Raw genomic sequence first — 13,124 nt, 5'->3', positions numbered from 1 at the left:
TAAATAAGGCAACTTTACTCAACTCATTTGTGATTTTTTTCTGCTAAAATGCGTGTGTATGTATGTAAAATTTTCTTTTTATTTTTATTACAACGCTGATTTTAAATGCACTTTACAACAAAACTTAGCCAAAAAGTTAATGTAACAAATAGGGTATAAAGACTTAACAGGACTTAGTTTGCATATATTTACTATAACATATTTGTTTTCAAATTACAACTACATACATACAAAGATGCATAATTGCCGCGTATAAAACTCGCGGTTACTACGCCACACTCGGTACTCTTAATAGATTTTGTTTAACTTCTTAATTTTTTTTATCAAAAATAAATGTGCTGCGAAATAATTGGCTGCCAATTTTGAGATCTTTTCAAGAAATGAAAAATTTAGTTTCATCTTACTTTACAACTTACACACAGCCTAGCGGGCCTCCACACGAGCTGGTGAGTGTGTAGATTTGTGATTTCCTTGGTTTTGTATTAGAGTTTGCAGCATTAAATGTATATTTTAACTAGTTGCATGTATGTATGTGTGTGTGTGTGTGTTTGTATATAGATACCAATTATTAAATTCACTAATTATAAAATGAAGTTCGACTATTAATTTAGTAATACCATTATTTTTAACTCAGTAAGCTTGTAAATAACTCATTTTCGACAATTTCGTAATGAAAGCGCCATCACCAAAAGCTTTCGAAATGAGCTTTCACATTTTCATATTGCACTTTTCTCTTTCTGGGGTTTTGTGGAGCCATTCCAGCTACCCCAACTCGGGTAGCTCAGCATGTTGCGCGAAAAATGCGCGACTCAACTCAGCTCGGCTCTGTTACGAACTCGAAATCCGCTGTACACTTCAACCGCAACTTTCCAGTTTTATACAGGAAAAATTTCTCCTATCAATTTCTTTACGCCCACTATTCTACGTGCACTCGATTATCATCGGCTGGCTGGACTCGATCACCGACGGCCTGCTCTCCTGATTCTGCGCATGTTGGTGCGCAGCTGCTGCATGTGCCGCCGCCGCCGCTGCAGCCGCGTGTGCTGCTGCCGCCGCCGCATGTGCGTGCGAGACGCTCATGTAAGCGTCATTGGCGCCACTCATCACTGGCGCGGCCCCCGCAGCCGCACTATTATTGTTGCCTGTGCCGGGTGGCAGCAAATGCATTTGTTGTTTGCCTGCAACCTTCATAGGGAGTGGTTGTTGTTGTTGTTGGAGTAACTGCTGCGGGTGTAAATGCTGCTGCTGATGGCTATGATGATGCTGTTGGCTTCCGTTGGTGTTAAGCAATACATTCGACGGCGCTGCTGACAGGTGTTGCTGGGCCGCAACGTGTTGTTGTAACATGGCAGCGTGCTGCTGTTGGAGATGGGAATGCGTTTGCTGTTGATGTTGTTGCTGCTGGTGGTGGGGGTTGATAGAGATAAGGCGCGGTGGGGAGGGGTGACCACCGCCGTTGCTATTCGAGCCACCGCCGGTAGACATGTGTCGCAGGTGCGGATGCATTTGGTGTTGCAAGTGCTCGAAGGCTTCGCGTGAATCGGGCTCTGGCAGGTCTTTATCTGTAGTGCGCGAAGTAGAAGGGAAGAGAAAAAAGAGCGATAGGGTTAATTAGTTTTGGATCATACGGCGTGCTTCTATCGGCTCTAACACTTACCCAAACATTCTGAGGTCGCCGCCGCGGCCATCGCCAGTTCTTCCTCCAGGTCGTTTGGCTTGCAGCTTGTCGTCTTCCAATGCGTACGCAGACCAGATGCACTGATGTACTTCTTGTCGCAGCCTTGGCACACATATGGCCGATCGTTGGTGTGCAATCGCTTGTGCAACTTCAGATGAACGAACTGGGTGAACTTCTGTGGGCAGAGGTCGCAAGCGTATGGCTTTTGACCACTGTGCAGTCGCAGGTGGGTCTTCAAGTTCGACGTTGAGGAGAAGCGCTTCTTACAGATATCGCATTGATGTGGCTTCTCACCGGTGTGCACCAAGTGGTGCTTCTGTAAATGCGCCAGTTGCGTGAAACTCTTCGTGCAGACATTGCATTTGAATGGACGTTCACCGGAATGCGTGCGCAGATGCACCTTTAAATTGCTCAGCTGGCCAAAGGTTTTACAGCAGACATTACATTCGTAGTGCATTTTTCCATCCTTTTTCTTCAGTGGGTAGGGAAGTGAGCGATAGCCACGTGAACCCAGCGAATTCGGACTGAGCGGACTTCCACTCCGGGGACACGAATTCCCATCAGGGCTCATACTGTGTGGTGGGGAAATGCGCAGCGGTTGCATAAGCATTTGAGGGTTAGATTGCAACAAGTGGAGGTTGGGTGTGGATCCGCTGGATCCATTCGATTGTCGGTCGAAGGGCGAATGTGAGCTGTGTGGCGGTGAGTGGAAGGTGGATGTGGGTACATGGGAGAGTGGATGACCTGCACCCGGCGGACCGCCATTCACACTGCCGCTGGAGTAAGGTGAATACGCTGAGTATGGAGGCGTCTGATGGCCATCTGATACGAAAGCGCTGTGCGCGCCGTGTGCTGGAGAGAATATCACGTGATGGCCTGGTGGTGGTGGTGGTGAACAGTCGTCTTTGAGGCTACCGCGTGATGAAGCAATTAGCATTTCAGTCTCATGCATAGATGTGGCATGTATGTCAGGAGGCTGCACTAAATTGGAGCTGGAGTCGGGACTGACAGCATTGCCATACCGATGCGATTTCTTATACGAGTAGGCCATTTCGGTAGGCGATGAAGGTGGCGGTGTGGCTGCGTTTGCTTGACGACAAGCCGCTGCCGCAGCCGCTGCGGCCTCTAATCGATGCTGCCCCGTTAGTATTGTCTCCAGTATGCTCGAGGAGGGTGGCGTAAACCGCATGTACGCCACGGTCGCTGCGGCCGCTGCTGCAGATTGCGTGGTTGTTGATGGCGGTGGCGAACTCGTTTCGGCCTCATAGTATGCCTTGTTTAGTGGCATAATGTTGCGCGCCGAATGGCCACTGATTGCCGAATGACCATGGTCGACTACTATGACTGTGCTGGAGGCGTGCTGCTGTGTGGTTGAGCCTGGTCGGCGGTCCACTTCCATCGCCTCTTCATCTAGCTGTGTTGAGGAGGTGCAGGTTGCTCCAGCCTCGTTAGCAGAAAGCAGATCATCTTCGCTGGCGGTTGTGCTCGCTATTGGCGTCACTGTTTCGTCACTGCTTTTTTGATTAGTATTAGTTGCGTTGTTGAGGTGGCACATGGCCTCAGTCTTAATGGCGCATTTGCTATTTTTGAATTCATATTTGAGCGGCATTTTCACCTTGAACTTACGGTACTCATTCTTGTCGGCGCAATCTATGGCAACGGCCGTTGGCACAACCGCAGCTGGTGCTGCCGGAGCAGTCGCACAGTTGCTGTTTGCACTGTTGTTGTTACTAGCAGCGGCGGCTGCTGCAGCAACAGCCGCAGCTACAGCCGCCTTCTGTGGGTGCGATATGACAGTCTCTTTTGGGGCGATGGCTTTCTTCGAACAATCCAGTACATAGTTATGCTCACTCTCACTATCGCTGGAGTCCTCAGGTGGTGTCAAACCATCCTCATGATACTCGTTGCTGTGATAGCCCTCGTCCGAACGTACCGAACGCACGCTGCCATCGTTTGGTGTCAGCTGATGCTCGTACTGCGGATCTTTGTGCGGAATCGGGGAACCCACCACCTCCTTGCCGTCCTTAACGCCACACTCGCTACTCGCCGGCGAACGATCGCGCACAATCACCGAAGCGCCGGGCTCCTGTTTGAGATGCAAAACTGTTTGGTGCTGCTGGATGTGCTGATGTTGCGGCAGGTGTGAAGGCGGCTGGGCGTGTTGTGTATGCTGATGTGTGTTTTGCTGCCGCATCACGGGCTGGTGTTGCGCGGACTGGGCATGGTGGATGTGTGGTAGGCCAGTCAGGTGTTGTATATGGCCGGCTGAGTTGTCACGGCAGATGGGCGGTGATGGACTAGGAGTGACGGTACGTCGGTTGCCTGCGCTCGCCGAGTTGCTTGGCATTGCGGGCAGCGGCGGCATTGGCAGGCCCATAACGTAGGTGATGTGATTATACGCGACTTCTGGTGGTATTTCTGGCGCGGGCATGCAATACGGCGAATTCGATCTAATCTTCGCCTTGTTCCCCAGCAGCAATGCGGTGCCCGATGGAGCTGCTGCCGCTTCTTCCTCATCCCCGTCACCGTCCGCCTCAGCATCGTCATCCTCGTCGACAGCCTGCTTACAAGCGCCGAAAATCGTACGCTCTGGATCTACATCGTAGCCCAGCCGCCGCGCAAAGTCCTTGCAATACCACACCATTAACTCCTCGTTGGGCATAATGTCACGTGTTGTATAGAAGTAGATGTTTTCTTGGTGCTGGCACGCAACCAAATTCATCACGGACAAACTGTACGCAGAGGCGACGTAGCGCATCCAGTTTGCTTGCGCACGATCCGATCCATCCAGGTAGTAGAAATTATCATCTTTGAAGATCTGTTGGCGAAAGGCGTCAATGTTGAGGGGAAGAAAGGAAGAGAAAAGAAAAGAAATGGGGAGTTGGGTCAGTTTTCAGGGATAAAGCCAAAAAATACATATTTACAAACAAGTTGAGTTGAGTTAGTCGAGCAACAAAACGGTTCAAAACGCTCCACTCCTCCTCCTCCTCCTCCTTATTTTAGACGAGCGTTGTGAACCGTTTTATGGGTTATGAAAGAATTTTGACACAAAAGTTCATAGATCAGACTACAAAGTTGCGAAAGAGACCGCTTACACAGTTATATTATATACAAAAAAAGATGACAACAACAATATTTGGCAATAACGTTGGCGCTAAAAATAATATTTACTTAAGTTTATATGTATTCAAGGCAAAACACCAATTGGAAAAGTTACAATAACAAGCAATAAACAATACCAGTATAAGAATAAATTATAAGCGGTTTCATATTTGGCTGTCGCAAGTGGACTTCCTAAAGGTAAAAGACATATTTGATTTGGAGTTTGGAGTAGTTATCTATGTACATGTCTAGTAGGCTTTCGGGAAGCCCATTCTAAAACAGCTTTGAGTTTTAATTAACGGAAATTATATAAAATGAAATGATACGTTGGTTTCAAACAACAGTTAGAATAGAAAATAGTAATAGTGGGAAAAATTAGAATATAGCGTCAAAGTATTTATGTGTCAAAATGTAGAGAGTAAAGTTCGTAACGCTTAAGAAGGAGCAGTAAAAAGTTGTTAAAAAGCGTAAAATAGTACCTTAATGTTCCCGTAGGTTATGTGGCGTGTTTCCTGCACCTGATTGGAGTCGAATTTTAGTTTTTGGATTTTATAATTTATTAATTTTTTGAGGCGAATGCGATTTCAAATTGCGTTTTTTTTTTTTGTTTGATTATGCGAATTTTTAGATGGTTGGTTGATTGGTTATTTTGTTAAGTTGGTGGTGGTAGTTTTGGTGAAAGGAATACACATGAAATAAAATTGAAAAGTTTGGTTTGGTTTGCGGTTAGAAACAGTTACTGTATGTACATAAAATAACTTTGATATTGTAAGTAAATAAGTATGCTCGAAAAAAAAATGGCGAAAATGTATGCTGGTCAAAGGATGATGGATGGTTGAGTAGTTTTATGTTAAAAGCATGAATGGTTTATGGGATGTTTATGCATGGGTGATTAAAAACAGGTTTTTTTTTTTACGAAAATAATACGAAACATTTAATTTTTAAACAATGTAAGCTAAAAATATATAAATGTTTATCAGAGCTTCAAAATCGAAACTAAAGCTATCCACACACCTGTGCGATTCTGTCGGAGCGAATCCGCATCGTTTTCGATGCTACAGAATTTACTACTTCGAAAACGCAAGTACGCACACATCTATGCGATGTTAGCGCAGTGAAAAATTTCATCTTATAAACAAACCAAAAATAATTTTCATCAAATAATAAAATTCCTAGCTTTAGTACAATCAACATGTTATTTACGTACATTTTTGCTTAAATTTTACAAAACCCGTCTATTAATCTCTTCATTTCTATGAACGCGTCGGTCTCCGTGTTCGAATAAATCCTGCAGCAAAATCGCACAAGTGTGAGATTCCTTATTTAAAACTATGAACGGCACTATTGTAATTCTTGTCGGGACAGATTCGCACCGACAGTATCGCACAAGTATGTGGATACCTTAAGTCACATTTTCGTGAAACTTTACTAAGTACTATTCTTGCATATTTTTAGGCATTGCGCGTGAATCAGAGAGTCCTTCAAAGGGGTTATGTATGTAAATGGTCCTGCAGGCAAGGCTACTAATTGTGAACTAGAATACTACCAGTTTACCTTATGGCTCAACTAGTTCGTCTTTTGCGATGTCAAAACAGTCGACGTGGTAGTCTACCTACAACAAGTTTTCTTTCACTCGCTTTGGCAACAGTCACAATGGCCCAAAGCCGGTATTCAAAGCACTTCGTTCGAGAAGAGACCTTTGAATAACTCTGGCCAGCCACGGGTTATATGATCATATGACAACTTGGTGCGAAGCTTTATGAAATATAAGGTGTGTGGGCAGGGATTTAGGCGAGAGAGATGTGCAAGTATCTTTAGGGGATGAATCGCCGCTCGAATTAGCCAAACTATTGTTGCCACTTTGTTGTAATTGGGTGCCCACAACAGAGTATGGTAAAACCCAAACAACATATTGAGTAAGTACAGCCCGATCACCTCATTAGTGGCGTGTCTTTTTGTCTGCTTTCATATAATGCGCTTCAAATGCGTGTCAGTTTGAGCCGATACCAAACAGCGTCTTCAACTGCCTCCTTTTCTTAGCAAAGTTATTATAGTTATCATAGCAATTGTAGACCGGTCTTTCTTCTCTTGATATTTCTATTGTGTTCGTTTACGCCATTGCATTTAGTGTCACCCAAGGTTGCTGAGTTTATTTTCAACGAAGCTTCAGGGCCATACAGTTATTTCTTTACGTTTCCCACGTTTTATGACATACACAAAAAGGACGGGCAGCATGAGGGATTTATAGAGCGCGATTTGCCTGCCCTTCCCAAAATTTCGACAAATATCGATAACTTGAGAAAAAAACGATTGCACGAAATACTAAGTTTGGTGTCATCCGTCTACAGACTGTCGAAATGTTTTTACACCTAGCGTACTTTTTTGCACAGGTAAACTTGAAACATTGCTCGGAGTTGCCTAATTACCAACAACAAAAATGATGGGTGATTTAAAATCATTGTAAAAAAACCCGTTAGAGGGTTAATTTACTTTTTACGCTATTTTAAATATATTTTCTTTCAAATGCATTTCAATTCAAAAATGTGTAGCTCTTACTTATGTTGGCCACTAGGGTGGTCCAAAATAAGTAAATTCGGAATTTTAATGCTCTCATGCACTATGATTGTGCTAAATAAAAAAATACATATACATACATGATTTTTTAATTGAAATAAAAAAATATTTAGTGGTCTCTCAAACGCTCAAAGTTTCCCATGTATTTTATATTTTTTTCGTAGAAGTGGTATACAATTTTTTGGAAATCAATATGTATTGTTTACTCAACAATTTTTTAATAAAACTATTTATTATAGGTCCAAAAAAAGCAATGGGGCGACCCATAAAAAATCTTTAGTATTAGGAAATGGTAAAATAAATAATTTGGTATTATTATTGGAATTCTCCTGAAAATAAACAAAGCTTTCCGATAGCAAACTATTGCTTTTCATGAATTCTATACAATTTCCCCGAAACATTGTTCTTTCCCCATATTGATTTTTTGATCTCGAAAAAAGGGGTATTATAGATTTTCGATATAGAACAATCCTAAGAGCAATAAAATTCGGACTTTACTTTTTTCACATGGATTTTTGAATAACCCTAATATACACATGTATAAATTGAAATAAATTAACTAATCTAAACTAATCAGTTTTATTCAATTATGCTGGAAAATCTTTACCAAATCTTTAATCTAGAAGTTGATCTATTAAACCTTTCTCACTTAAATAGTATGGCTCGGAAGCGTTGATCAGCTTCGAGTGAAATCGACGAAAATTGCATTAAGGACAGTACATAGTTCCGGCTTATATAGACCGCCGATGAAATTGTTATGCCACTTTGGTATCAAAAATAAAAAACTTTTTTTACGAGGAAATCATATCAGGTACTTAAAATCGGGCGCTGATTTTTTTGTGCTATGTATATATCGAAAATTATTAAAACATATATAAAATATAGTTTAATTTTAGTAAAATTAGTTATAAATTGTTGGAAGCAATTGATAATAAAAATATTAAACAGTATTCTGGTTACTAAAAAATCGAGTTTTGTAATTCTTGGCGACGATTTGAAGGAGAAGATAGCACTGTTGTAATTGCCACACAAATTCTTTTAAATTTTTTAAATGTTTCTCAAAAAAAAGTAATAATATTGGATCAATATACTGATAGCGACTGCATGAATGATGATATATATGGCTTCAGTGCTTTTCAATGCTTCAATGTTACACGATCGTGTGTATGATCCATTTTCTCTTTACTACACAAACACCCTGTTTACATGCACACACTCTCACTTCAGTGTTTTCATTTGAATGCATTTGATTGGTGACGATGATTTAGTTGTATTTGTATTTTCAGTTGTAGTTTTTGTATATTTGTATGCTTACCCGCCAAAAATAGCGCGCCTTATTCTTATCGTTGGGATAATTTGGAGTTGGAACGCCTTCAAAGGGGCCAAAACGTGTGCCTCGTGGTATGACACCTGTGCTCCAAACTCCTTCAGTCTGCAGGAATGAAAAATACAAATTAGTTCGTGAATTTGAAATTTTTTCTTATTACCATTTGAATTATTTCTTTACATTTTTCCTCTAGTTCGCTTACCTTAACATTTGGCGTTGAGAAAACCATCGAAGGTTTTAGTGTTAGGCTGCGTGGCAGCGTGCGATCTGCCCGATTTGGCACGCCACGCTCGCACTGCACATCGGGCACTATGTAAACGGCCAGCCGCTCAAAGTCCTCCTCGCGCATGCGCGTCACATCGTAATCCTGTGTGCCGTCCGGCGAAGGACTGCGCGCGCCACTGGCTGTCTGCGTTGTCGCCGTCGTTGGCGAGGCGGTGGGCGGCAGTGACGTTGGACTCTGAATTCTATGCGCCAGCGTAGATGTTGGCGTCGCTGCTGTGGACATTGTGCGATTGCTGGCTGGCTGTTGTTGTTGTTGTGATTGTGTGTTGACGGTGGTGGTGTTCATATTGTTAGTGTTGTTGTGGCTTCGCCTTTGACTGCTGCTACTGCTACTGTGGCTATTGTTGTTGCTGCTGCAATGTTTCAGCGTGGCATTGGCTGATTGTTGCGTTAGTTGCACATTCATTATGCGTAGTTGATTGATTTAGTTTCCTTAATTTTGTAGTAGGATTTTGTTTTATTTAATGTGAAGAAGTTTGATGCATAGATATATTTTGTGTTTAGATTTTCGTGCGTCCTTGTAAGCCTGATGAAAAGTGTAGTACTTTGCTGTTGGTCAATTATTCAGGGGAATGCAATTCTCGATGGTCAACGAATAAATTTTAATTTTTTAGACAAATTTCTTAAGTAGATAGTTATTCTGAAAAATAAAGAAAACCTCAAATCAGAAATTGTATTTTTTTTTTAATAAAACTTAATAAAATATGTTTAAGGTATTGAATATTCTTATTCTTATATATAAAGTAAAGTTGCAAAAGTGGGGTAACACACTGGCAAAATTTGGATGAAATTTTCAAAGTTTTTTTAAAACATTTGTGGAGCATTTTTAAGTTTTAATTGTTTGCTATCCGATAAGTAGATCCATAGTTATGGTCTAAAATCTGAAGACTACTTTTTGCCCATATAATACACCATATAAGAAAAAACAACAACAAAAGAAGTTGCACATATAAGAAAAACAGTAAAAAATATAATAGTTATTTTCTCAATATTTTCGCTATAAACAATAAAAAAATGTAGAGTTGCCACCTGAAACATTAATTATTAATTAAATTGATAGAAAAATTAAATACAATATATTGCAATTTTGATATCGAGCTAATAAGATTTAAGAACGCTTATTGGAAAATTTTTTAAAGAGGTTGCCACATGTTTCAAAATTTTAATTCAATTAAATTGAGAAAGTAAATGAAGTGTACATTAGGGGTGTCAAAATAATTCAGAAGGCTTAGCTTGGAAAAAATATTTAAAGAGGATATTGCAATTTTAGTATCAAACGAAAGATATTTAATCTTTGATTTAAAAACATTTTCCACTAGCGTTATGACCAATCCAAAAAGTTAAGACTAAAAATTTAAAAATAAATGAAATATTACGAAATTGATTCCAAACGAAAGCTGTTTGAAAAAGCTTTAGTAGATTGAAAAAAAAACTTACACAATTTTTATACTGAGGCTTTGAGCCGTAGAGTTGAAATACAAATTTTGAAATATTTACGAAACTAAAAATATTGAAAAAAGTCACTCATACATAAAAAATATTGAAATACATATGAGGGGAAAGCTTTTCAAAAATTCCTTGATGGAAGGTTAATATTGTTCTCACTAATTTCTTGAATATGGTCGAATCAACTAAATTTTATACATAAATAATTTCGTTCTGACTTTCATACATATTTCCATTTTATTAGACTAAGCCGCAGCAAGGCGTGAATACTTCCCTCAAAGCGGAGAAGGTTTAAGTTGAAGGTCCCGCGCGCACACTCATACATATGTGCATACATATAAGTGCGCTCGATAACCTTAAACTTGAACTACAACAGCAAAGCTAACTGTGCACCAATGACGTTTGTGTGAAAAGAGCGCAATATTGCTATTCAAAAAGAAGCATTTGCTATGAACTTTTATTCAGTTTGCCTTTTCTTCGATGAAAAGTTGTTGTAGCTTCATCCAGCAAAAATAATAATAATTTAATTGTATTAAATGCCAAGGTTAGCGCGTTTCTTCGCATTTTCCTTTTGTTGAGCATTGCCCACTACACCCTGCCGGCAACTCTCAGCCGAACAATTGCCCTTTTTTCCTCTCCCACTCAGCGCTATTTTCGCATGCAAATTATAATTGACGCTGCCCACTTAAGAGCCAGTAGCCAAGTGACTGCATACCAATGCATGTGCACATATGCGTACATTCATACTTAGATATGTACTTATGTATGTATGTATGATATATGCTAGTAGGGTGGCGAGAGCACAAGAAAATGGAAATGGAAGCACTACGTCAAAGGGTTTTTGTGAGCAAAATAAAAAGCTAAATGCTGAACTTTCAGTTGATCCACTCATAGGTGTAAAATATAAATTCTCAATAAGTAGTAGTAGTGCTGACAGTTTGGCGGATTCTGTTGTTGTTGTAATTTTACTTTTACTTAGTTAAGCTGTCGTCATAGCTAATGCTTTGTTTGTTTCTATTCTGAGCAACTTCAAAGTATTTTTGGGGGGAACATATTGATTTCTGTTTGTACTTACACTTGATACTACAAAAGTATTTACTGAAAGCAAAGCAGGACCGTTTCGTATTCTCTTTAGTTTTTAGAAGGAGAAGTGAACAGAAGCGCCATAAAGAAATTGGTTTTAATGGCATCATATGCGATAGCAGGCCAGCCGTGGAGAAGCGGAAAAATAAATATTGCAATAATGGTGACCTTCAACGTCAGAAACGTATTCAGTTCTGTGTGTGAGTTGGCAGTGGTTTAGAATGCACCATAGAATAAAGACAAAACAAATTAGCAGTCACAGCAGGAATCTCATAGGTCTTATGTGAAGCATGTTCAAAAAAAAAACAGCATTTTTATTGCAATTTTTCACTAGATAATTTTAAATGCAGCTTTTGTGGAAACTTCAGTAACTCAACCACATCGTGATCGAATTTCTCGCCATTAATCGTTTTTCTTTAAAGAATTTAAGCTCAACAGTTGTTATTCGTGATACGGACACAGTTGGAAGTTTTTGGATAGTTCAGTTTTTATAAACAAAAACTTACTTTTCGAGGTTTTTGCCAATAAATGTCTTTAGCAAGAGGAAATATTGGGAGTGGATAGCTTCAAAATAGTGACGGTTTAAATTTATTTTTCGGCAACTTTTATTGCGTTTTATGAAAACTGAAATAAGTGCGTAATTTATTAACCGAATGCACACGAGGCATATTTCTCAAATGGGTAGGTATGTGGCGTGTAGATTTTTTGCGCTCAAAAATGCTCCCTTACGTCAGAATTTTTGGCAATTTTTGGTTAAAGTGTCAAAATTCGAAATTCTTGCCATTTTTATAATTTCTTTTCTTGTAATGTCTTTCTTGTCTTAAAGTTATAAATGTATAATGAAAGTATCAAAAAAGTCATTAAATTAATTTTCTAAAGGCATTTATTAAATGCCTCAATTTTTTTTTGTCATTTCAATGCCTAGTGAAAATTCGGCATGGAAATGTCTAAATTTTCTTTAACAGGGCAATTTCGTAAGACAAACGGAAGACATATGGCAAGATAGCACTAAAGACTTTTGCTATTCCAGCACAAAAGCTTTAGCAAAAAGCTCTCATTCACTACTCGTGGTGAAAATCTATTTTGGGAGAAGGTACTGGTTTATCATTTAGCTCGCATCGCTCCAACATTCGCAATGGCCGAGTACACATAGAACAGTCTCTGTCAGCTAAGTTTTTATACTTTTTTTTTGTGTATTAATATTTTTCTTTTTTTAATTTTTTTTGTGACTATTTTTTTATTTTTAGATTTTGTATATAGTATAAAAATATAGTTTTTATTTTAATTTAGTTTTTTGAAACTTATTTTATGCTTTTTTTTTAAATTAATTCTTTTTCTTAATTAAATTATATTTTAATTTTTAAAAGTTTAAAAGAGTAAAAAAAATTCATTTGCTTCTTAGCTCATTAAAGAAAATTAAATTTACTTATTTTTACTTTTATTTTTATGTATGTATGTACGAATGTATATATTTTTATCTCCCATATGTAGCTAATTCTACTTCGCCAAAGCCCCTAATAATTTACTCGTCCAATTGGTAACTATTAATAAAAAGAATACATATTTCCTAGTTGCACACATGCCACCAGTCTCAGATGCATGCGTTTATATACATATATGTATAATATA

General features: G+C 39.4%; 1 protein-coding gene across 1 annotated transcript; it reads right to left on the bottom strand.

Annotated features, from left to right (window-relative positions):
• Positions 1-921: 921 nt before the first annotated feature.
• Positions 922-9,372, bottom strand: LOC118746397 (zinc finger protein rotund-like). The gene is made up of 5 exons (XM_036480257.1): positions 8,884-9,372; positions 8,670-8,786; positions 5,260-5,298; positions 1,658-4,496; positions 922-1,562 (listed from the first exon to the last, which is right to left on the bottom strand). Exons 1-5 carry the CDS (start codon positions 9,370-9,372, stop codon positions 922-924), a joined length of 4,125 nt encoding a protein of 1,374 aa, XP_036336150.1.
• Between the last annotated feature and the right edge of the window lie 3,752 nt (positions 9,373-13,124).

This window comes from Rhagoletis pomonella, unplaced genomic scaffold, assembly GCF_013731165.1.
Source record: "Rhagoletis pomonella isolate Grant_MI unplaced genomic scaffold, Rhpom_1.0 Rhpom_scaffold_00010, whole genome shotgun sequence".
In the NCBI taxonomy this organism is placed as follows: Eukaryota; Metazoa; Arthropoda; class Insecta; order Diptera; family Tephritidae; genus Rhagoletis; species Rhagoletis pomonella.
Note: the sequence above shows the minus strand (reverse complement) of the source record. Positions and strands in the feature narration are given on the sequence as shown.

Excerpts from the sequence above, each read along its gene's own strand:
- LOC118746397 (XM_036480257.1), bottom strand. The coding sequence starts at position 9,372 with ATGAATGTGCAACTAACGCAACAATCAGCCAATGCCACGCTGAAACAT. Across the intron at positions 5,299-8,669 it reads AGGCGCGCTATTTTTGGCGG|GTGCAGGAAACACGCCACAT; the intron begins GTAAGCATACAA and ends GACTCCAATCAG. Across the intron at positions 4,497-5,259 it reads TAACCTACGGGAACATTAAG|ATCTTCAAAGATGATAATTT; the intron begins GTACTATTTTAC and ends TTTCGCCAACAG.